The 21,124-nt window shown below is 44.0% G+C and overlaps 1 protein-coding gene across 2 annotated transcripts; it reads left to right on the top strand.

Moving 5' to 3' along the window:
- The first annotated feature begins 13,064 nt into the window (after window positions 1-13,064).
- LOC122946546 lies at window positions 13,065-20,177 on the top strand. 2 transcript variants are annotated; one of them, XM_044306257.1, is made up of 7 exons: window positions 13,100-13,209; window positions 14,186-14,315; window positions 14,632-14,949; window positions 18,280-18,412; window positions 18,927-18,958; window positions 19,411-19,484; window positions 19,575-20,177. In XM_044306257.1, the coding sequence occupies exons 2-7, from the start codon at window positions 14,261-14,263 to the stop codon at window positions 19,668-19,670; spliced, it is 708 nt and encodes a 235-aa protein (XP_044162192.1). In that variant the 5' UTR covers window positions 13,100-13,209; window positions 14,186-14,260; the 3' UTR covers window positions 19,671-20,177. The 2 variants fall into 2 exon arrangements, with proteins under 2 accessions (XP_044162191.1, XP_044162192.1); XM_044306256.1 differs by having other exon boundaries at window positions 13,065-14,315.
- Window positions 20,178-21,124: the final 947 nt, after the last annotated feature.

The raw sequence follows: 21,124 nt of genomic DNA, 5'->3' as shown, positions 1-21,124 counted from the left end.
AGCTGAGGTGCACTGAGGGGCTAGGCCCTGCCCCCCGGTGCACTGAAGCGCTCAATTATATAAAGAATAAAAGTATTTTTTCTCAGGAACACGGTAACCAATTTTCACAAGACAGGTATCATTTTAAAGAGATTGTATGGTATTATAATATGTGATTGGTGGGGGTCTGACTCCTGGCTCTCCCGCCTATCAGCTGTTGCAGCCCACCAAGGACAATGCCTTCCATTTAATAGTGGCTGTACTTGGCATCGCAGCTCAGCCCCATTCACTTGAATCGGACTGAGCTGAGCTTAGGCTATGTGCCACGAGACGCCTCCCCCCACGGCCCCTCTATTGCGACCCAGGTGTAGTAGGAATGCCGAGTGGTGTAGTGCGGCCTAAATGTCTCTTTATGTGTGTCACGGTGCTCCTACCTGGATACTGTTGGATAAAAAGGGTGAATAATTGAGAGATTTGAAAGAATTACTTGAGTCCAGACCTTGAAATGAAGGTCAATGGCAGCTTTACTTGAATAAACGTTTCTTCAAACAGTTTTTAGGCTTTGTCTTGGTTCCAGCAGGCTTTAGCATAAACTGGCAGGCAAACTCAACTCAGCTTTATCTCTCTCTCTCTGCTGTACTGACAAGCTGACTGATCAAATTCTTGATGCTGCACTTCACTTTGTAGTCTGACTTATGTTCGGCCAATGAACTAATCTCCTGGCTCCTGAGGCTCCTGAGGCTTACAAGCTTCTGCCTCCATGGCCAGCAGAGCTTAAAGTGCTCTGGCTGGCATGGGCACGTCCAGCAGAGACGTGCCCCTGTACACCCTGTACACCCTTCCTCTTGCTCGGGGTAAACTAGACTGACTCCAACTGGTCCCCACCCTTCCTGCAGGAAGTAGGGCTAGCCCATTTCTCTTCAGAGGGGGGTTAGAATGGAATGGAGAGCTTCATTCTACCTAAGTACAGCTCTGCCAGAAAATCTGCCACCTGCTGGTGAACCAGGCACATTACATGTCAGTTACATAACAAGATTATCAATGCACAATATGAAGAGGGCCTGGAACAAAATACATAAGATGACATTCAGTTTAGCCCATTAGTAGCAGGGTGCAGGAGCGGTAACACTTGTGACCATAGCATAGGAAGAGGCCTAAGCTCTCACGGATCGTTGCTGCCTCTTCATACAGCAGTCCAACTCCGGGTCCCCTGCTGATCTCATATTGATGACCTATCATGAGGATATGTAATCAAAATGTAAATCCTAGAAAACCTGTTTAATCATCAGGATCAACCCTACCATGTAGTGTGCCTGGTTTAATAGGGATGATCCTGCCGACAGGTCCTCTTCAAATGCTGAATTTAAAGGGACAGAAACTAGCTTCATCTATCATCGCTGCCAAAGCGGAAGATGCAACTAGATTTATATCCGCATTTAGTAAACTGCTGAGTGATTATCAAACACTTTGCTCTTGGTGATCTTGCGTTAGACCATATCTTCTTCTTTGTTCATTTACAGTCCTGTACAAGGCTCCATTCTGCTGGCTTCAACGTTACTTGTCACACCCATATACATACAGTTCAGTGCTGTTTGCTTTGCCTGCATAGATTACAGTAATAAGGAAGGCCTGTTTTTTTTTTTATATTTATATTGTATATGCCACGTTTACAGACGCTTACCTATACCTTTATGTTTGCCTCTTATCTGATTGTGATGTCATTTGCATTTACGGTATTGAATGCCTCGTGATTTCACAATGAATCTGCATCAAATTGAACTTTCTAGGTAGAATAAATAAGGGGTACAAAAGAGGACAATGACCTTCCACAGTACTACACTCTATACAGTGAATTGAAAAAGTATTCATACCCCCTTGAACTTTTCCACATTTTTTCAGGATGCACCCATAAATGTATTTTATTGGGATTTTATGTGATAGACCAACACTAAGAAGCAAGTATGTGTGAAGTGCTAAAAGAAAATGATACATGTTTTTTTTATTTATTTTTTTATATAAAAATCCGGAAAGTGTGGCGTGCATTTGTATTCAGCCCCCTGTACTCTGATACCTCTAAATAAAATCCAGTGTGACCAACTGCCTTCAGAATATAATTAGTAATTGGTAAATAGAATCCACCTGTGTGTAATTTATTCTCAGTATAACTACAGCTGTTCTGTGAAGGCCTCAGAGGTTTGTTAGTGAACCTAAGTGTTTAAACAGCATCATGAAAACGAAGGAACACACCAGACAGGTCAGGGAGAAAGTTGTAGAGAAGTGTGAAGCAGGGTTAGGTTATAAAAAAAATATATAAAAATCTTAAAATTGTGGAGTGCATTTGTATTCAGCTCCTGTACTTTGATACCCCTAAATAAAATCCAGTGTGACCAAATGTCTTCAGAAGTCACCTAATTAGTAAATAGAGTCCACCTGTGTGTAATTTATTCTCAGTACAACTAAAGCTGTTCTATGAAGGCCCCAGAGGTTTGTTAGTAAATATTAGTGGTCAAACAGCATCATGAAAACCAAGGAACACAACAGACAGGTCAGGGATAAAGTTTTGGAGAAGTGTAAAGCAGGGATAGGTTATAAAAAATATCCCAAGCTCTGAAGATCTCACAGAGCACTGTTCAATCCATTATTTGAAAATGAAAGGAGTATGGCACACCATCCCCACCATGAGACATGGTGATGGCAGCATCATGTTGTGGGGGTGCTATTCTTCAGCAATGGTCAGGGAAGCTGGTCAGAGTTGATGGGAAGATGGATGGAGATAAATACAGGGCATTCCTGGAGGAAAACCTGGTAGAAGCTGCAAAAGACTTGAGACTTGGGCGGAGGTTCCCCTTCCAGCAGGACAACGACCCTAAAAATACAGTCAGAGCTACAATGGAATGGTTTAGATCAGCATGCTCAACATGCGGCCCTCCAGCTGTTGCAAAACGACAACTCTCAGCATCCCTACAACCAGCCTACAGCTATCAGCCTACAGCAGGGCATGGTGGGAGTTGTAGTTTTACAACAGCTGGAGGGCTGCAGGTTGAGCATCCCTGGTTTAGATCAAAGCATATCCAGGTGTTAGAATGGCCCAGTCACAGTCCAGAACTAAATCCCCTTGAGAATCTGTGGAAAGACTTGAAAATTCCCGTTCACAGACGCTCTCCATCTAATCTGACGGAGCATGAGCTACTTTGCAAAGAAGACAAGGCAAAAATTTCAGCCTCTAGATGTGCAAAGCTGGTAGAGACATACTGACTCAGGGCGGCTGAATACAAATGCACGCCACACTTTGCAGAGTTTTATTTATTAAAAATGTTGAAAACCACATATCATTTTCTATTCACTTCACGCATACTTGCTACTTTGTGCGGGTCTATCACATAAATCCCAATAAAATACATTTAGGTTTGTGGATGTAACATGAAAAAATGTGGAAAAGGTTCAAGGGGTGTGAATACTTTTTAAAGGCACTATAGTGTGGCCCCCAAAAAATGTAAAGCTCAACTGAGTCCCATTCAACACCACCATCTTTTGGGCAAGCCACAGGCCTTTTAGCGGGTCTGTGGCCTGAGACACCTGCACCTTGACTCAGGTGGTCACAGTGACAGATTGTGCCGCCTGCGTCCTGGCCGCCAGTGCCATTCGTACACTGCCTTATATACAGTCAGTGTATGTCAGTATTATTCAGTTATTGTATGGTGGTGGTGTTTTCAGTCACTGTATGGTGGTGTTATTCAATCACTGTATGTTAGTGTTGTGTATGTGGCATTAGTCAGTTAATGTATGATGGTGTTTTCAGTCACTGCACAGTGGTATTATTTAGTTAGTGTATGGCGGTATTATCTAGTCACTGTATAGTGGTATTATTCAGTAAGTATATGGTGGTATTAATTAGTTAGTGTATGGCGGTATTATCTAGTCACTGTATAGTGGTATTATTCATTAAGTATATAGTGGTATTAATTAGTGTATGACGGTATTATTTAGTTAGTGTATGGCGGTATTTTCAAGTCACTGTATTGTGGTATTATTCAGTAAGTTTATGGTGGTATTATTTAGTTAGTGAATGGCGGTATTATCTAGTCACTGTATAGTGGTATTATTCAGTAAGTATATGGTGGTATTATTTAGTTAGTGTATGGTGGTATTATCTAGTCACTGTATCGTGGTATTATTCAGTAAGTATATGGTGGCATTAATTAGTTATTGTATGTCGGTATTATCTAGTCACTGTATAGTGGTATTATTCATTAAGTATATAGTGGTATTAATTAGTTAGTGTATGGCGGTATTATCTAGTCACTGTATAGTGGTATTATTCATTAAGTATATAGTGGTATTAATTAGTTAGTGTATGTTTTTTTTTTAGTTAGCGTATGGCGGTATTATCTACTCACTGTATAGTGGTATTATTCAGTAAGTATATGGTGGTACTATTTAGTTAGTGTATGGCGGTATTATTTAGTCACTGTATAGTGGTATTATTCAGTAAGTATATGGTGGTATTAATTAGTTAGTGTATGGCGGTATTATCTAGTGACTGTATAGTGGTATTCAGTAAGTATATGGTGGTATTAATTAGTTAGTGTATGGCGGTATTATCTAGTGACTGTATAGTGGTATTCAGTAAGTATATGGTGGTATTATTTAGTTAGTGTATGGTGGTATTATCTAGTCACTGTATAGTGGTATTATTCAGTAAGTATATGGTGGTATTATTTAGTTCTTATATGAGGTATAGTGGTGTCTCTGGCACGTCACACACCTCACCACACCTGGGCTCAAACACTTGGCACCAGACTCTGTCTCTTATAGATGTGCCCCTACCCCCCACTTTCACTTCAACATAGGAGACGAGTACAACATCCCCTGCTGACGCCTTCTCCTCCTACAGGCTGGCACCCACAAGATCTTATTTCTAGGAGCACTGCTCTGACAGGTTTGGACGACCCTGGCCCATGCGGTGCTCTGCCTGCCATTTACAGATGGGTGCTCATAGGCACATGGACTCCGAGGTACATAATCACTCAGCAAGAACATGGCAGAGCAACACACAAAAGGAAAGGATTTCATAAAGGCAATGTTATGTAAAGGGGGGAAGTGTGGGTAACCTAATAGTGTCCCGTATCAGTTTATACTGAACAGGGAACAAGAGACAAGTTCATGTGCAACGTGTGACTCTAACAGTCAGTGGGTAAATAACAATAAAACGTACAGAAGTATATACCGTCAATATGTGCGCTGATAAAGTAACTTGGACAATATGCAATTCTGACTAATAGGACAGCGTGGACTTCACTCGTATGTAAATCAGGGCTGAGGTTACACAACATCCTTCAGTAAATAATACCGCTATATAGACACGGGATGGATAAGGAAATGCAACAATGTTATATGGCCTGTCTATACTGCAATGTATTGTTCACGGAAGCATAAAATAGGATAAGAAAGAAATATTGTGTCACAGGGATCTGGAGGACACGCTCCGGCAGTAATCAGGACAATTACTGTTATATTGATCGGTGACAGATTCCCGTTATACTAAAGCTTCTAGTGATGCATAGCTTCAAGGTTACTTCTTAACAACATTCAGACGTCCGTGAAACGGGTCCGGAACGGGTGTGGACCCATTGATTTTCAATGGGGCTGGAAAAGATGTGGACAGCCCCGAACTGTGAGCAAGTCCTATTCTTGTCTGCAGCTGCGGACAAGAATAGGAATTCTCTATTAAGTGCCGGCGATGAGCGGCGTCAGTGTTTTGCGGTCCGCAATATGCAAGCCGCAAAACACTACGGACGTCTGAATGGTGTAGCTTCAGACGTTGTCATGTGGACATGTTCCTGGTGTCCTGCTTGAGACGCTCTCTGACAGACACTGCAATCTCCTTTGTCGGGCACCGTGTGAAAGGGAAGTCTCCAGCAGACACTGGCGACGGAGGCATTTTCTCCATGGCACTGTATAGGGGTCCCCGGCAGGAACATTTTATGGGGTCAATATAACTAGTTACTGTTTTAGTAAAATAGTTTATAAGGCTGAAAAAAGACATCTGTCCATCCAGTGCGGCCTGTAATCCTGCAAGTTGATCCAGAGGAAGGAAAAAAAAAAACTGAGGTAGAAGCCAATTTTCCCCACTTAAAGGGGTATTCCAATCAGCGGTTTTCATACTTACCTGCGGCAAGCGCGACGTCCACCTATTGGATTCGGCTAGGCTTGATTGACGCCTTCTCCCGGCCGGGCCGCGCTTGCGCAAAAGACTGAAGATTTTCTCCCGGCCGGGCCACGCAATCTTCTGAATGCGCACGCCGCTGCGCATGCGCCATGGTGACTTATTCCTGGCCTGTATAGTAAATAGCCTGTAATATTATTACACTCCAGAAATACATCCAGGCCCCTCTTAAATTCCTTTATTGTACTCACCATCACCAGTCCCCCATTCACAGTATTTATTAACCCTAGCAGTCCCCCCTTCACTTTATGTTGTGATACATCACAACATACATATAAAATGCAGTTACACCGTATTAACCCCTTCAGGACCCTGCCATTTTTCACCTTTAGGACCCTGCCATTTTTTGCAAATCTGACATGTGCCACTTTATGTGGTGATAACGTTAAAAGGCTTTTACTTATCCAGGCCATTCTGAGATTGTTTTCTCGTCACATATTGTACTTCATGACACTGGTAAAATGGAGTCAAAAATTTACATTTTTATTTATAAAAAAAATACCAAATTTACCAAAAACATAACTCCTAAAATAGTTATTACTTTACATTTCCCATATGTCTACTTCATGTTTGGATCATTTTGTAAATTAGGCCTCTTTCACACGAGCGTGACGGATCGGCTCCGGATGCGTTCAGTGAAACTCGCACCAGTTTGCAAGCAAGTTCAGTCAGTTTTCTCTGCGATTGCGTTCAGTTGTTCAGTTTTTTTCCGCGCGGGTGCAATGCATTTTGATGCGTTTTTCACGCGCGTGATAAAAATCTGAAGGTTTACAAACAACATCTCCTAGCAACCATCAGTGAGAAACGCATTGTATCCGCACTTGCTTCTGGATGCAATGCATTTTTCACTAAAGCCGCATTCACTTCTGTGGGGCCCGGCTGCGTGAAAAACATGCTGCGGTTTTCACCCAACACAGAACTGATGCGTGTACACAGACCCTATGAAATGAATGGGTCAGGATTTAGTGCGAGTGCTATGCGTTCACGTCACGCACTGCACCTGCGCGGAAAACTCGCTCGTGTGAAAGGGGCCTTACACTTTCTTTTTTTGGTTACGTTACAAGGCTTAGAAGTTTAGAAGCAAATCTTAAAGTTTTTATGAAAATTTCCAAAACCCACTTTTTAAGGACCAGTTCAGGTCTGAACGAAGTCACTTTGTGAGGCTTACATAATAGAAACCACCCATAAATGGCCTCATTTTAGAAACTACATCCCTCAAGGTATTCAAAGCTGATTTTACAAACTTTGTTAACCCTTTAGGTTAGAATTAAAGGAAAATGTAGATGAAATTTCTGAATTTCACTTTTTTGAAAGATTTTACATTTTAATCATTTTTTTCCAGTAACAAAGAAAGGGTTAACATCCAAACAAAACTCATTACTTATGGCCCTGATTCTGTAGTTTACAGAAACACCCCATATGTGGTCATAAACTGCTGTAGGGGCACACGGCAGGGCGCAGAAGGAAAGGAGCGCCATATGGTTTTTGGAAGGCAGATTTCAGTGGAATAATTTTAAGTTGCCCCCCTAAAGACCCCCCTGATGCACCCCTAGTGTAGAAATCTCAAAAAAGTGACCCCAGTTTGGAAACTACAGGATAAGGTGGCAGTTTTGTTGGTACCATTTCACGGTACATATGACTTTTGGTTTAACTTTTTGTGAGGCAAGGTAACAAAAAATAGCTGTTTTGGCACAGTTTTAATTTTAGTTTTTTATAATGTTCATCTGACAGGTTAGATCATGTGCTATTTTTATAGAGCAGGTTGTTACAGACGCGACAATACAAAATATGCCTACTTTTTTTGTTGTTTGTTTCAGTTTTACGTAATAAAGCATTAAAAAAAATATTATTATTTTTTAGTGTCTCCATATTCTGAAAGCCATAGTTTTTTAGTTTTTTTTGGGAGATTGTCTTAAGTAGGGCTTCAGTTTTTGCGGGATGAGATGACTGTTTGACTGGTAGAATTTTGGGGTGCATATGACTTTTTGATCCCTTGCTATTACACTTTTTGTGAGGTAAGGTGGCAAAAAATGTTTTTTACATTTTTAATTTATTTTTTTACGGTTTTCACCTAAGGGGTTAGTTCATGTGATTTTTTTTAGAGCAGGTTGTTACGGACACGCGGATACCTAATATGTATACTTTTTTTTATTTAAGTTTTACACAATAAAAGCATTTTTGAAACCCAAAAAAATAATGTTTTAGTGTCTACATATTCGGAGAGCAATATTTTAAAAAAAATTTGCCTGATTGTTTTATGTAGGGGCTCATTTTGTGCGGGATTAGGTGACGGTTTGCTTGGTACTATTTTGGGGGGCATAAGCCTTTTTGATCGCTTGGTGTTGCACTTTTTGTGATGTAAGGTGACAAAAAAAAATTGTTTTAGCACAGTTTTTATTAATTTTTTCTACAGCGTTCAGGTGAGGGGGTGGATCATGTGATATTTTTGTAGAGCCGGTCGTTACGGACGCAGCAATACCTAATATGTCTGTTTTTTTTTGGTTTTTTTTTCTTGAAACTTATTTTTTTATTATGAAAAACACTTTTTTTTGTGTTTTTTTTTGGTGTTGTAATGCATTGGCTGTGAGCTTTTATGCTGACAGCCTGCCTATGAGACCCAGCCTAAGGGCTGGATCTCACAGGCTTCTGTATAACGCAAGCTCCGATGCCTATGGAAGGCATCGGGCTTGCCTTTTCTGCCATCGGGTCCCTGCCACCGCACGCGTACCCGCCGCAAACCCTCTACATGCCACAGTCAGCTTTGACCGCGGCATACAAGGAGTTAACAAGCCGGCATCTGCAGCAGGGGCTCAGCTGTCAGTTACTGCCGGGTCCATGCCACTGATCTGGTGAGTGCAGCTCCTGCACCCGCCTGATAAGCCCGCCTTACATGTACGGCGCTGGTCCTTAAGTCACGTCCACCAGCGCCGTACATGTACGGCGCGAGTCCTGAAGGGGTTAAACAGTATAACAAAAATATGAAGTCAAATAAACAAAAAAATCTAAATAAAAAGTTCACCACTGCATTTCCTGATGTCAGAGCAGCTTCGCTGACCTCCGTGTGATGCAGGTAAAATCACAATAACCAGTCTTTATACAAAAAGGTGGTCGCGCTGCCAGGTATACGTCCCAGTTCACAAGCTCATGAGAAGCGGCAATCTTCTTTGACACAACCAGCACACCTGAGTCCTGTGGATAGTAGCCTTTCCTCAAAGCAACCTTCCTACGGGTACATAGTGAAGGGCCGCACAGTTAAGTAAATGGATTTTTTTTTATTATACTCACAAAAAAATCGTGATTGTATGCTTTTTATAAGGCGTGTTAATCAGGTCCATCAAATTCAATGCCCGACCCAGGTTTCGCCGATAAGGCTTCCTCAGGGGCGATCGTTAAACAGTATAAGTCAATTTAAGTTAACCCCTTAAAGTGAAATAAAGTAAGGCGTTGATTACTTTGCTCACTGCACTGATAACTAGTAAAAAGTATAAATCTGAAGGTGTTGGCCCTTTACATGAGTGGGGAGTTGCAGACAGCGATCAGGAGAAAGCAAAGCTATTAAATATTTTTTTCTCCACTGTATTCACTGAGGAAAATACGGTAAACTGTCAGATGAAATGCAGAACGTAAAAGTAAATTCCCCATTAAAAGTGTCCCTGTCTGACCCAGGAAGAAGTAACAGCAGCATCTTAAAAAGATTAAAATAGACAAATCAGCAGAACCAGATGGCATACACCCCCGTATCCTAAGAGAATTAAGGGTTAGTTTTACTCTCTTTGGCAATGAATCTCTCTGTCTCCAGTTTGGCTGCTTTTATTTATCTTTTACATATTATATATTTTTTCCTTATAGTTTTAGCAGCAAAGATTCAGTCCAGAAGTAGTTTACAGAGGTTTCTGTTCACAAGGGCCAGGTGTAGGCAGCAAAAAAGGTGGCAGAAGTAGTACTCTCAGCCTCTCTCACTATGCACTTTGCAGTCTCTCTCAGTAACCATAGGTGTGCTACTCTGTTCTTGGTAACCCATATCACAGTGTGGTAGGTACCTGAGCAATGTATACCCCTCACAGTAGCAAAGTCCTTTGCCTTAAACAGTCTGCATCTTCCTGGTGTTACAGTAACTTGACTATCCTTGATGACTCTTGATATCTGTCATCCTCTTAGGAATACTCCGGTGTAGAAGTTGGGGTCTCAGAGATAGCAGTTCTCTGGAACTCCAGGGCTGGTCTGCAGAGCTTCTTCAAACACATCCTCTCTCAAGGTCTGCACGCACTAGACTCACTAACTAGGAGTGGACTTTAGTCCATCAGCCAGGCAACCTAAATTAACCTCATGGTTTCCAATACTTTACCGTTTCCATAGAATAAAGAAAAGTAATACTTTAACAACAAATTACAGTTTTAAAGGGGTTCTGCAGTTTGTTTAAAGTGATGATCTATCCTCTGGATAAGATTATCAGAATCTAACACCGACACCTGGGACCCCTGCCGATCAGCTGTTTGAGAAGGCAGCGGTGCTCCAGTAGCGCCGTGGCTTTCTCACTGCTTACCGCAGGCCCAGTGACGTCACGGGGCAGGGCTAAGCTCTATTCAAGTGAACAGTGCTGTCCGCCTCTTTTGCGGCCCCATTGAAGTGAATGGGTCCGCATCCAAGCCGCCAAAACTGCTGCTCGGATGCGGACCAAAACTACGGTTGTGTGCATGAGGCCTTATTTCATTAAAAATTATGCCAGGTAAAAACAAAGCGTTTCGGGGAATTATGATCCCCTTCATCAGGTTAGCATGTACATTTATACATGCTAACCTGATGAAGAAGATCATTATTCCACAAAACATGTTGTTTTTACCTGGCATGATTTTTAACTAAATAAAGAAGATTTTATAACACAAGATTGTCTTGACCGGGTTTTGAAGCTCCGAAGCAGGAATCTGAGCTCTTTGTTAAAGCACCCTTTCTGGATGGACTGGACATCCCTCTGCAAAGGAACCCCGACCTGCGGCAGCACACCCAAAGACATTTCCTTGTCTAATAAGTCTACAATAGGGTTGTGCCTATGTTAGCACAACCCCAAAAGGTGAGCCTCCATTGTACATTGTTTATTTTGCACAAACGTCTCAGAACGTACTACCCTATTGTGCGCCTTTCTTATCGAGCTCTAGGCACATCCATAATCTAAAGAATCTATCCTGTGCCCGTCACTGTCTATTGGCCGGGTTTGGAATGGCCCCAATGCTACACTTGGTCTCCTGGACACCATTGAGGTATCACTATGTGTTGCTGCTCTCTGGAAGGGATGGTACAGTTTGATGCACCCCAATGGGAATTAAGTCCAGAGAGTCAGGGTCTTCAGTAAACCAGGGTGCTTCTTTACTGGAGGAAGTACAGGTGAGACATAGGGCTGGCTTCTCCAGTCTCCTCCCTGGCAGAAGAAGGGTTTTATGCTGAGGAAAGGCCTGAGCTAGCTGTTCTGCTCTCCCTTCAGAAGGCTGATATCCTGGTCCAAGGCTAGGAGGCACAGAGGCTGTGGCAGAGTATCCCCATCTCAGCGTCTTCTTCTGGTGACTCACTAGTCTGTCAGAGTCTCCTCTTCTAACCACTGTTCCCTAAGAACATTAAGGGCTCTGACTGCTCTCCTTATATACAGTTTCTGGCTGAACTAGAACCTTCTAGTGTGAGGAGTGGAGAAACTCAGCACAAACAGATACAATGTTACAACTCCCGTCTCTCATAGACTTACATTACAGCTTCAATGCTACTCAATGCCAATGACACAGCATGTTTTTCCAGACACAAACAAGTCTTCAGACATAATAACCTAGGTAGACCAGACATTCAAAAGGTCAGTCTGTCTGGTTTTGGTGGTAAACTAGTCTGGCTTTTTCCTCCAAAACATGCTCTTTCGTAAACCCTATGGCAGCTATGGAGAATTGCAAGCTTCTTATTCAAATTCCCAAAAGTCTCTCAGTGTTCATTAACCCTTTCCACAGAGCCTCGCAAATACAATGCAAATGAACAGGATATATATATATATATATATATATATATAGATATCACAACATACATACAAAATGCAGCTACACTGTATTAAACAGTATAACAGTATGACCGTTTAAAGTGAAATAAATTAAGGAGTTAATGACTTTACTCGGTGCACTGATACCTTCACCCTGTGCCAGTCACTGCATCGGTGCCTCCAACCTGTGCCAATCACTGCCCTAACGCTTCCACCCTGTGCCATTCACAACACTGGTTCCCATCCAGTACAGAATATAATTTAAACTTGTTACTTTCTCTCGAGTGCTGCGCCTCCTCCATCATCTCTTATCTATCCTCTGCCTTGCTCTATGTTCTGTATAGCTTAACATTACATTACATAGAACAACAGCAAACATTTGCAGATACCCCCTGCTGCTGGGTACTGTAATTACACAAAGCAAGCACTTTAACTTCCCTAATTGATTGTAAGCTCTTGTGGTCAGGGCCCTCACAGCTATGTAAATTGCTCATTAGTTTGTTACTATGTAATGTCTCATTTGTTGGTGCATGTATCCTCTGTAAAGCGCTGCGGAATATGTTGGTGCTCTATTAGTAGATTGTTATGCACTATTGTAATGCCGCCACCTATGGAGAACCATGTGGAAGTGAATAAGGAGAAGACTGTTCCTTTCTGGTTCTGAATTGTCTGTTATAGTAACAGTTTGCAAAGCCATACGGCCATCCAGTTGGGCCCATTAAATGTTGTTTTCAGATAATCCACTTACAGACTATATTAAGGAATGACAAGTCACTGAGGAGGTTTCCGCCTCTTCTTCTATGTCTTGTTTATACCCATGTATAGCCAGGCTGGCCCCCCGGAGATGGCGGACACAACATGTCAGGGCTGCATGTCACAGATAAAGCTGGAACTCCACTTCCTCATCTCCTCCTGATGCTGGATGATGGAAAATGGGACAGCGAGACTTGGGCAGACTGACCCAGGCACGGCCCGAGACACAGAGACTGGCAAGCAGGTGGTATAGACACAGAGACTGGCACACAGGTGGTAGAGACACAGAGACTGGCACACAGGTGGTAGAGACACAGAGACTAGCACACAGGTGGTAGAGACACAGAGACTGGCACACAGGTGGTAGAGACACAGAGACTAGCACACAGGTGGTAGAGACACAGAGACTGGCACACAGGTGGTAGAGACACAGAGACTGGCACACAGGTGGTAGAGACAGAGACTGGCACACAGGTGGTAGAGACACAGAGACTGGCACACAGGTGGGATAGATAGACAATGTTCAGACAGGGACTAAAGTTACAGAGACTGGCACCCAAGAATTATAGACATAGTAACGCTAGACAGGTGGTATAAAGACAGAGACTGGCACATAGGGGATATAAGTGAATAGCATACAAGTGGTAGAGACAGTGGCTGGCACATAGATTGCGTAGGTACAGGAATGCCTGGACAGGTGTTATAGAGAAAGAGACTGTCACACAGGTAGTACAGACTCAATGACTGGCACACGGGTAGTATAGACTCAGTGACTGGCACATAGGTATTATAGACTCGGTGACTGGCACACAGGTATTATAGACTCAGCGACTGGCACACAGGTATTATAGACTCAGCGACTGGAACACAGGTATTATAGACTCGGTGACTGGCACACAGGTAGTATAGACTCAGTTACTGGCACACAGGGTAGTATAGACTCAGCGACTGGCACACAGGTAGTATAGACTCAGCGACTGGCACACAGTTATTATAGACTCAGCGACTGGCACACAGGTATTATAGACTTGGTGACTGGCACACAGGTAGTATAGACTCAGCGACTGGCACACAGGTTTTATAGACTCAGTGACTGGCAAACGGGTGGTATAGACTTGGTGACTGGCACACAGGTAGTATAGACTCAGTTACTGGCACACGGGTAGTATAGACTCAGCGACTGGCACACAGGTTTTATAGACTCTGTGACTGGCACACAGGTGGTATAGACTTGGTGACTGGCACACGGGTGGCAGTCAGGTCTTAATCTGAAGAACAGACGTCCACCGGACACAATGGATTTTCGGGTTGTCTTGGCGCTCGCTCTTGTGGTGACCTGTGGAGTGGAAGGTGAGGCGGAGGGCACAGTATACACATACCCCGATATCATGTCTACTGTATCTTCTGAGAATCATCTTGTGATGATGAGAGTATAACCTATGGGAGATCTCATCTGAGAATCCATACATTCTAACTATTGTGTATATGACTACATCATAATGACAGGATACATTATAACTGAGCCGTACTATTGATGATGACTAGTGGACAACTCTGTAGCTTCATCAGTATCTAATGAAAAGCTCTGCAACTTTCTAATAGAAGGCCACCGCTTGCTGTCGAGAATAGAAACCTTCTTGTTTTCTCATCCTCCTTTCTTCCTCAGGCTGCTCCGTCCTCCCGTCTCCCTCCCTCTCTCTGTCCCTATTGAGTGGGCGCATGACACTTAACTCCCTGCAGTGCCTCCTCTGCCTGGACAGGAAAGCCTTTTCTCGGCACAATCACACCTTCACCCTCACCAAGAATGGAAAAGTGGTGAAATTCAGCCAGGTGATGGGCCGGAAAATATGGTACCCGCTGGACAACAAGAAGAACAACACCGGCCTGTGGGGATGTAATGTGCAGGAGTTTCCTGACCTCAGGGCTGAGTATTATGTGGGGGCCCCCACACCTGACCCCCCAGGACTAAAGAAGGCAGACACAGGTAGGTAGACTCAGGTAGGCAGACTCGGGTAGTTAGACTCGGGTAGGCAGACTCAGGTAGGCAGACACAGGTAGGCAGACTCAGGTAGGCAGACTCAGGTAGGCAGACTCAGGGAGGCAGACTCAGGGAGGCAGAGGGTTAGACTGAGTGGGACAATGCAGGGAACACCGTTAGATACTAGAGGATGGCCGTGAACATTTAGGACAATATTGTAACCCGGGCAAATGTGTCACAGGGCAGGTATTAGAGGTATGAACTTGACCTTCACCCTGAAAGGCAATACTGGGATAAATGGTAAACCAGTAAGAACCTGTTGGCCCTTTTAGGGTGATAATGTGATGGTCTGGAGGTATGAGCAAGTCCCACTTCTTGTAGTGCAATAATGTGATACAGATATGAGAGGCGTGGGCTTGTCCTTCCTCTCATAGGGCAATTATGGGGGGGTACCACAAGGAGGGTGATACGTCGTGTGTGTACAGGCCCTGGACATAGCTGTCTAATGGTGGGAAATGCTAAGGTACCCTGTGACAGTCACTCCGGGCGAGTCATATCTGGGGCAGGATGTGATGGACGTTGTAGGTGAGCTACACCGGGGACAGGGGGAAACGCCCTATGAATGTACTGCACTGTGGTACAAATGTATCGCACCGTGCTGCAAAGGTGAGGCTACACTGCGACTTTTTGTAGCACGACTGACTTTAACTATCTAACTACACCTGCAGTCCAAATGAATTCAATCTTGTGGACTACAGCTGTCATTTAATAGTTAAACACAATCAGTCCTCGTTTTACCCAGGCATTAATGTGTGTGGTGGAAACGACACTGAGGTGATGCTGCCATCTGCTGGCCAATTGTATTATTACTGTTGGAAGATAGCCCAGATTCCCTAATGACTTTCTGCCTCGATTTTGGCTACAGTTTTGGAGCGTTCGTTAGACTCTCCCGACAACAGCTCTACAAAGTGTCTAGCTCAGCGGAAATGGAGCGGGCCCATTCATTTTGTAGTGCCAGAATAAAACTTATATTTGTAGATCTTCACCTCTCTGCTGTGCCCCATTTCCAAGTGTACTTTTTGTATATATATATATATATATATAGTCTTAGCGGGAACAGAGGCAAGCGCCTAAAGTGCTACGTTTTCTGTCATAAAAAATCTGAAAGAAAGTAAGACAACTAAAAGTCACTTTTAGACAGGCGATCCACAGATTTATCATAGGGCCCTGTGAGAATTCGGGAACATTTCATGACTCCCTGTCTTCCCAGTGTAACGCGTAGCTATTCTGGGCCAGTAGGAGGTGTGGATGCTTAAAGGGGTTTTCTGAGATTTTGATACTGATCTGAACAGCGGGGGTCCGACACTTAAGCCCCCCGCCGATCAGCTGTCAGAGAAGGCAGAGGATAGGTCATCAGTATCAAAATCTCGGAAAATCCCTTTAAGAACCTTGCAGTCACCGGATTCAATTTGCTCAGGTCTTAAAGGGAACCTGTCACCGGGATTTTGTGTATAGAGCTGAGGACATGGGTTGCTAAATGGCCGCTAGCACATCCGCAATACTAAGTCCCATAGCTCTGTGTGCTTTTATTGTGTAAAAAATAACAATTTGATACATATGCAAATTAACCTGAGATGAGTCCTGTACGTGAGATGAGTCAGGGACAGGACTCATCTCAGGTTAATTTGCATATGTATCAAATCCGTTTTTTTTTACACAATAAAAGCACACAGAGCTATGGGGACTGGGTATTGTGGATGTGCTAGCGGCGATCTAGCAACCCATGTCCTCAGCTCTATACACAAAATCCCGGTGACAGGTTCCCTTTAAAGCAGTACTGAGAGCCCATAAAGACTGTTCTGCCCCCTGCAGGGTGATACATGTATAGCAGAGCATGTATAGTGTGACATGTATACAGTGGCGTGTCCCTAGGGTGTTTGGCACCCGGGGTGGGTTCTTTTCTCTGGAAATCCCCCCCCCCCCCAATACTTAAAAAAACAAATGGTACCCCCTCACAGTAGTATTGCCCTCATTGTACAACCTTCACAGTAGTTATGCCCACATTGTGCCCTCTCACAGTAGTTATGCCCTCTCTGTGCCCCTTTCACAGTTGTAATGCCCTCTGTGCCCCCTTCACAGTAATAATCCCCATTGTGCCCCCTTCATAGTAATAATGCCCACTGTGCCCTCTTCATAGTAATAATCCCCATTTTGCCCCTTCATAGTAATAATGCCCATTTTGCCCCTTTCACAGTAATAATGCCCATTGTGCCCCCTTAATAGTAGTAATGCCCACTGTGCTAGTAATGCCCTCTGTGCCCCCTCCATAGTAGAAATCCCCATTGTGCCCCTTCACAGTAATAATGCTCATTGTGCCCCATTCACATTAATGCCCTCTGTGCCCCATTCACATTAATGCCCTCTGTGCCCCCTCCATAGTAGTAATGCCCTCTGTGCCCTCTCTATAGTAGTAATGCCCTCTGTGCCCCCAGCTGTTTGAAGAGAGCGCACCCCACTCTCCCTGTCCTGGAGGTCTTCTCTTCTCAGGGCCCTGCTGCCGTCACCTCCTGCAGCGTCAGGTTGGAGTGCGCTCTATACGTCCTGACGCTGCAGGCGGCCAGGACACAGCATCGCGGGCCCCGAGAAGAGCGAGCAGGAGGAGGGGTGAGTACCATACAGCGCTCACAGCGCTTCTCTCCCCCTCTATTATGGAAGCGCTCACTAGTATTCCCTTTATAAGACGCACTGCATCCTATAAAGGGAAAAGCAATGAGCGCCTCTATCTGTATTGATGGAAGCGCTCATTGCTTCTGTTCTGGCGCCCCCCTGAGAGCCGGCACCCGGGGCAGACCGCTTCCCCACGCCACTGCATGTATAGCAGAGCAGTATGAACCTGCCCCTCCCTTTGTAGGGTGATAAAGTGACATAAAACAGAGCAGTATGAGCAGGCCCCTCCCACTGTAGGGTGATAGTGTGAAAGATATAGTAGTGAGACATGAACCTGCCGCTCCCCCTGTAGGGTGATAATGTGACACATGTAGTAGAGCAGTATGAACAGGCCCCTCCCCTTGTAGGGCGATAGAAGTCTGTTGGGTGACTGTTACAGTGTGGTAATGATGACATATGATGGCGCTATATTACAGTAAATGTATAACCCCGCCACCCCTCTCCAAACCCCGCAGCCCCTCACAGAGCATAGACCGATTCCGTTTCTGCCCCAGTACAGTTTGCAGTCCAATTTCCCATACAGCTGCTGTCACTGCGCTGCCCCCTATGTCTCACTGCCAGCATTACAGTCCTCTGTCATTGAATATTTCCTTGTCATTCACATATAAGAAGAGGCCTCTGTTCCCATCGCCTCCGCCATGTCGACAAGAATCCTGCTGACCATCATGACTGCAGCGCTTCTACTGATAATGCTCACTATCGTGATCTGCTTGACCTCGGGCATCCTGATAATGAAACGCAGGTAGGTGAACATATCACGGTAACGGAAATACAGATGTAGCAGAGCTAGGTCTTATGTAAGTAAAGATCTCTGCTTGCTTGCTTACATTTGAATGCCACACAGTCTAAATTTTTCTTGAATTGCTTCTATTAATCAAATTGTGACTTGTTTTCCTGTCACTGATATAATTCTGTCTGCATGCAGCCACCACTAGGGGGAGCTAACTGCATATGAATTTATTCAGCTGGCCGTAAACTGAAAGGGAGCTCCATCTAGTGGTGATTGCAGGTACTGTAGCTGCTATGTTGTTGCAGGAAGTAGGTCATTGTTGGCCCCTTGACCTGTTTCTATGGTAACATTCACCAAAAAAAGAACCTAAACAATGGGCAGAACATTTGGGAAGCTGCTTAGCCAACACCAGGGTCAGATAATTATCCTGGGGACTGCCTTAGGGATACTTTCTAACGGATAAGAGAAATATTTAAATATTACTCAGATCTAACCACAGTCTAACCTTCTTTTTTTTTTTTTTTAGAAGAACATCCGCTCCCCATCAACATCGCCAAGGTAAGAGATTTTCTAAAATCCTAAGGGGTTCACATACTTTTGTAAATGTTTAGATTTCCTTGAATTGCGTGACGCCTTCTTCTCCCCTCGTGACTAAAGCTACATTTAGAACTTGGCACCAGAGTGCATTGTGGGACCTCAGGTGGCAGTTGGTCACGTGTCTGACAGCAGGGCGGAGCCAAACTGCTGACTGTTTCCCAGAGCAACTAGCAGAATTCTGAAAGCGGCTATGGAGAGGAACAGAAAAGAGAGACCTTTCTTGGGGCTTAGGCCGGGTTCACTTGCCCGGTAGACGGTTTTCATACTTACCATCCGGTAAAATGTAAAACTCGGGAAATTTGCTGCCGTTGCCAAAATACCCTTAAAGGAGGTTATGCTTTTGCTACGTGTGAACCTGACCATAGTGCGCATGTCCTCACCTTCTGGAATTAGTTATTTTTTTTGCATTACAGACAGAAAGAGATCTGACAACTTCCCTCTCACGGAAAATATCAGCTCCGACCCCGGCCACCCTAAACTGGAGCCTGTGAGTATCAGTGGCCGCAGTGCCTCCCTCTGCTGGGGATATAGGGAATTGCATGCAAATATTCATAAAATCTCGTGCAAAATTTTCCAGGACAGTGAAGTATCTTACGTGGAGCTGGAGATCATACGGGATCCTTTCCGAAAACCTTCCAAGAGTCATAATACAATATATGCCAACATCATGTGACCAGAAGAGGCGACTAAGCAGATCAAGTATATGTGTAGGATTTCAGGTGATCGCGAGAGGAAGGATTGCGAAGATGAAGAACCCCACAGTCTTCCTCTCTCCAGCCTGAGACGGCTGATAAACCGGGAGCAATAGACAGCGGATTTATTATACTTTTATACTATAAAGCTGCACATACATATATACAGTATATCTCCATAATCCACCATTCTTTAGGCCCATCACAACAATTTTTTGGGCTCCATCCACCATTCTTAGTCTATGGGACCCGACCGGCCATCAGCTGAGCAGAACTGACCAGTTGGCTTTTCCATTAAGATAAGCGGCGCATTGTGTGCATGGAGACGCTTATCTCTGGGGGATGGGTAAAACATTGCTTTCTTTCATCGTCCCAGGGTGTATCTTTTACTGTGTGACTTTAGACTAATGAGTTTCATGTTTTCTTGAGGATAAATTATTCACAATGTGTGAAATGTAAGTGAATAATAAAACTACAGAAGGCTTGGCGCCCGGAGCACTTCTCATGTAGACACAGGCACTAGTCATGAAATAGTTAATGGATCCAATCCCCTCCAGATATAGAATTCATCCACAGCAAGAAATTCAAATGCATGACTTACGCCGATCTCAGGTTATAGTCTGGAGGACAGTTCAGAACTGAATTCACAATTCTGCAAGCTTCAGAGCAGAGATCTCCCAGCATTCCATGCTGGCTGAAGTGCACAAAGCTCTGCATTATATGAATAACATCTTTAAACCTGTTCTGTACAGTAAACTAATGTAGGAATTACCAACTGCTCCTCCTGACCCGACATTATAGGCGATTTCCTCCCCCACTTTTGTGGTGGTAAGGGGGGGGGGGGGGGGGTGTTAGTTTATAATAACAATGTTATTGACCGACTCCAGCAGCAGAATAGTGAGTGCAGCTCTGGAGTATAATACAGGATGTTACTCAGGATTAGTACAGGATAAGTAATGTATGTACACAGTGACTGCACCAGCAGAATAGCGAGTGCAGCTCTGGAGTATAATACAAAATGTAACTCAGGATCAGTGCATGGTCTGTAATGTATGTACCTACCTAGTGACTGCACCAGCAGAATACTCCAGAGCTGCACTCACTATTCTGCTGGTGCAGTCACTAGGTAGGTACATACATTACAGATCATGCACTGATCCTGAGTTACATCCTGTATTATCCTCCAGAGCTGCACTCACTATAATACAGGATGTGACTCAGGATCATTAATGTAATGTATGTACACAATGACTCCACCAGCAGAATAGTGAGTGCAGCTCTGGAGTATAATACAGGATGTGACTCAGGATCATTAATGTAATGTATGTACACAGTGACTCCACCAGCAGAATAGTGAGTGCAGCTCTGGACTACTTATGTAGCAATCATTATCTTGACACTGAACGTCTTCCACGGCTTTTGCAATGTACTACCG

This window comes from Bufo gargarizans, chromosome 9, assembly GCF_014858855.1.
Source record: "Bufo gargarizans isolate SCDJY-AF-19 chromosome 9, ASM1485885v1, whole genome shotgun sequence".
Taxonomy (NCBI): domain Eukaryota; kingdom Metazoa; phylum Chordata; class Amphibia; order Anura; family Bufonidae; genus Bufo; species Bufo gargarizans.
Note: the sequence above shows the minus strand (reverse complement) of the source record. Positions and strands in the feature narration are given on the sequence as shown.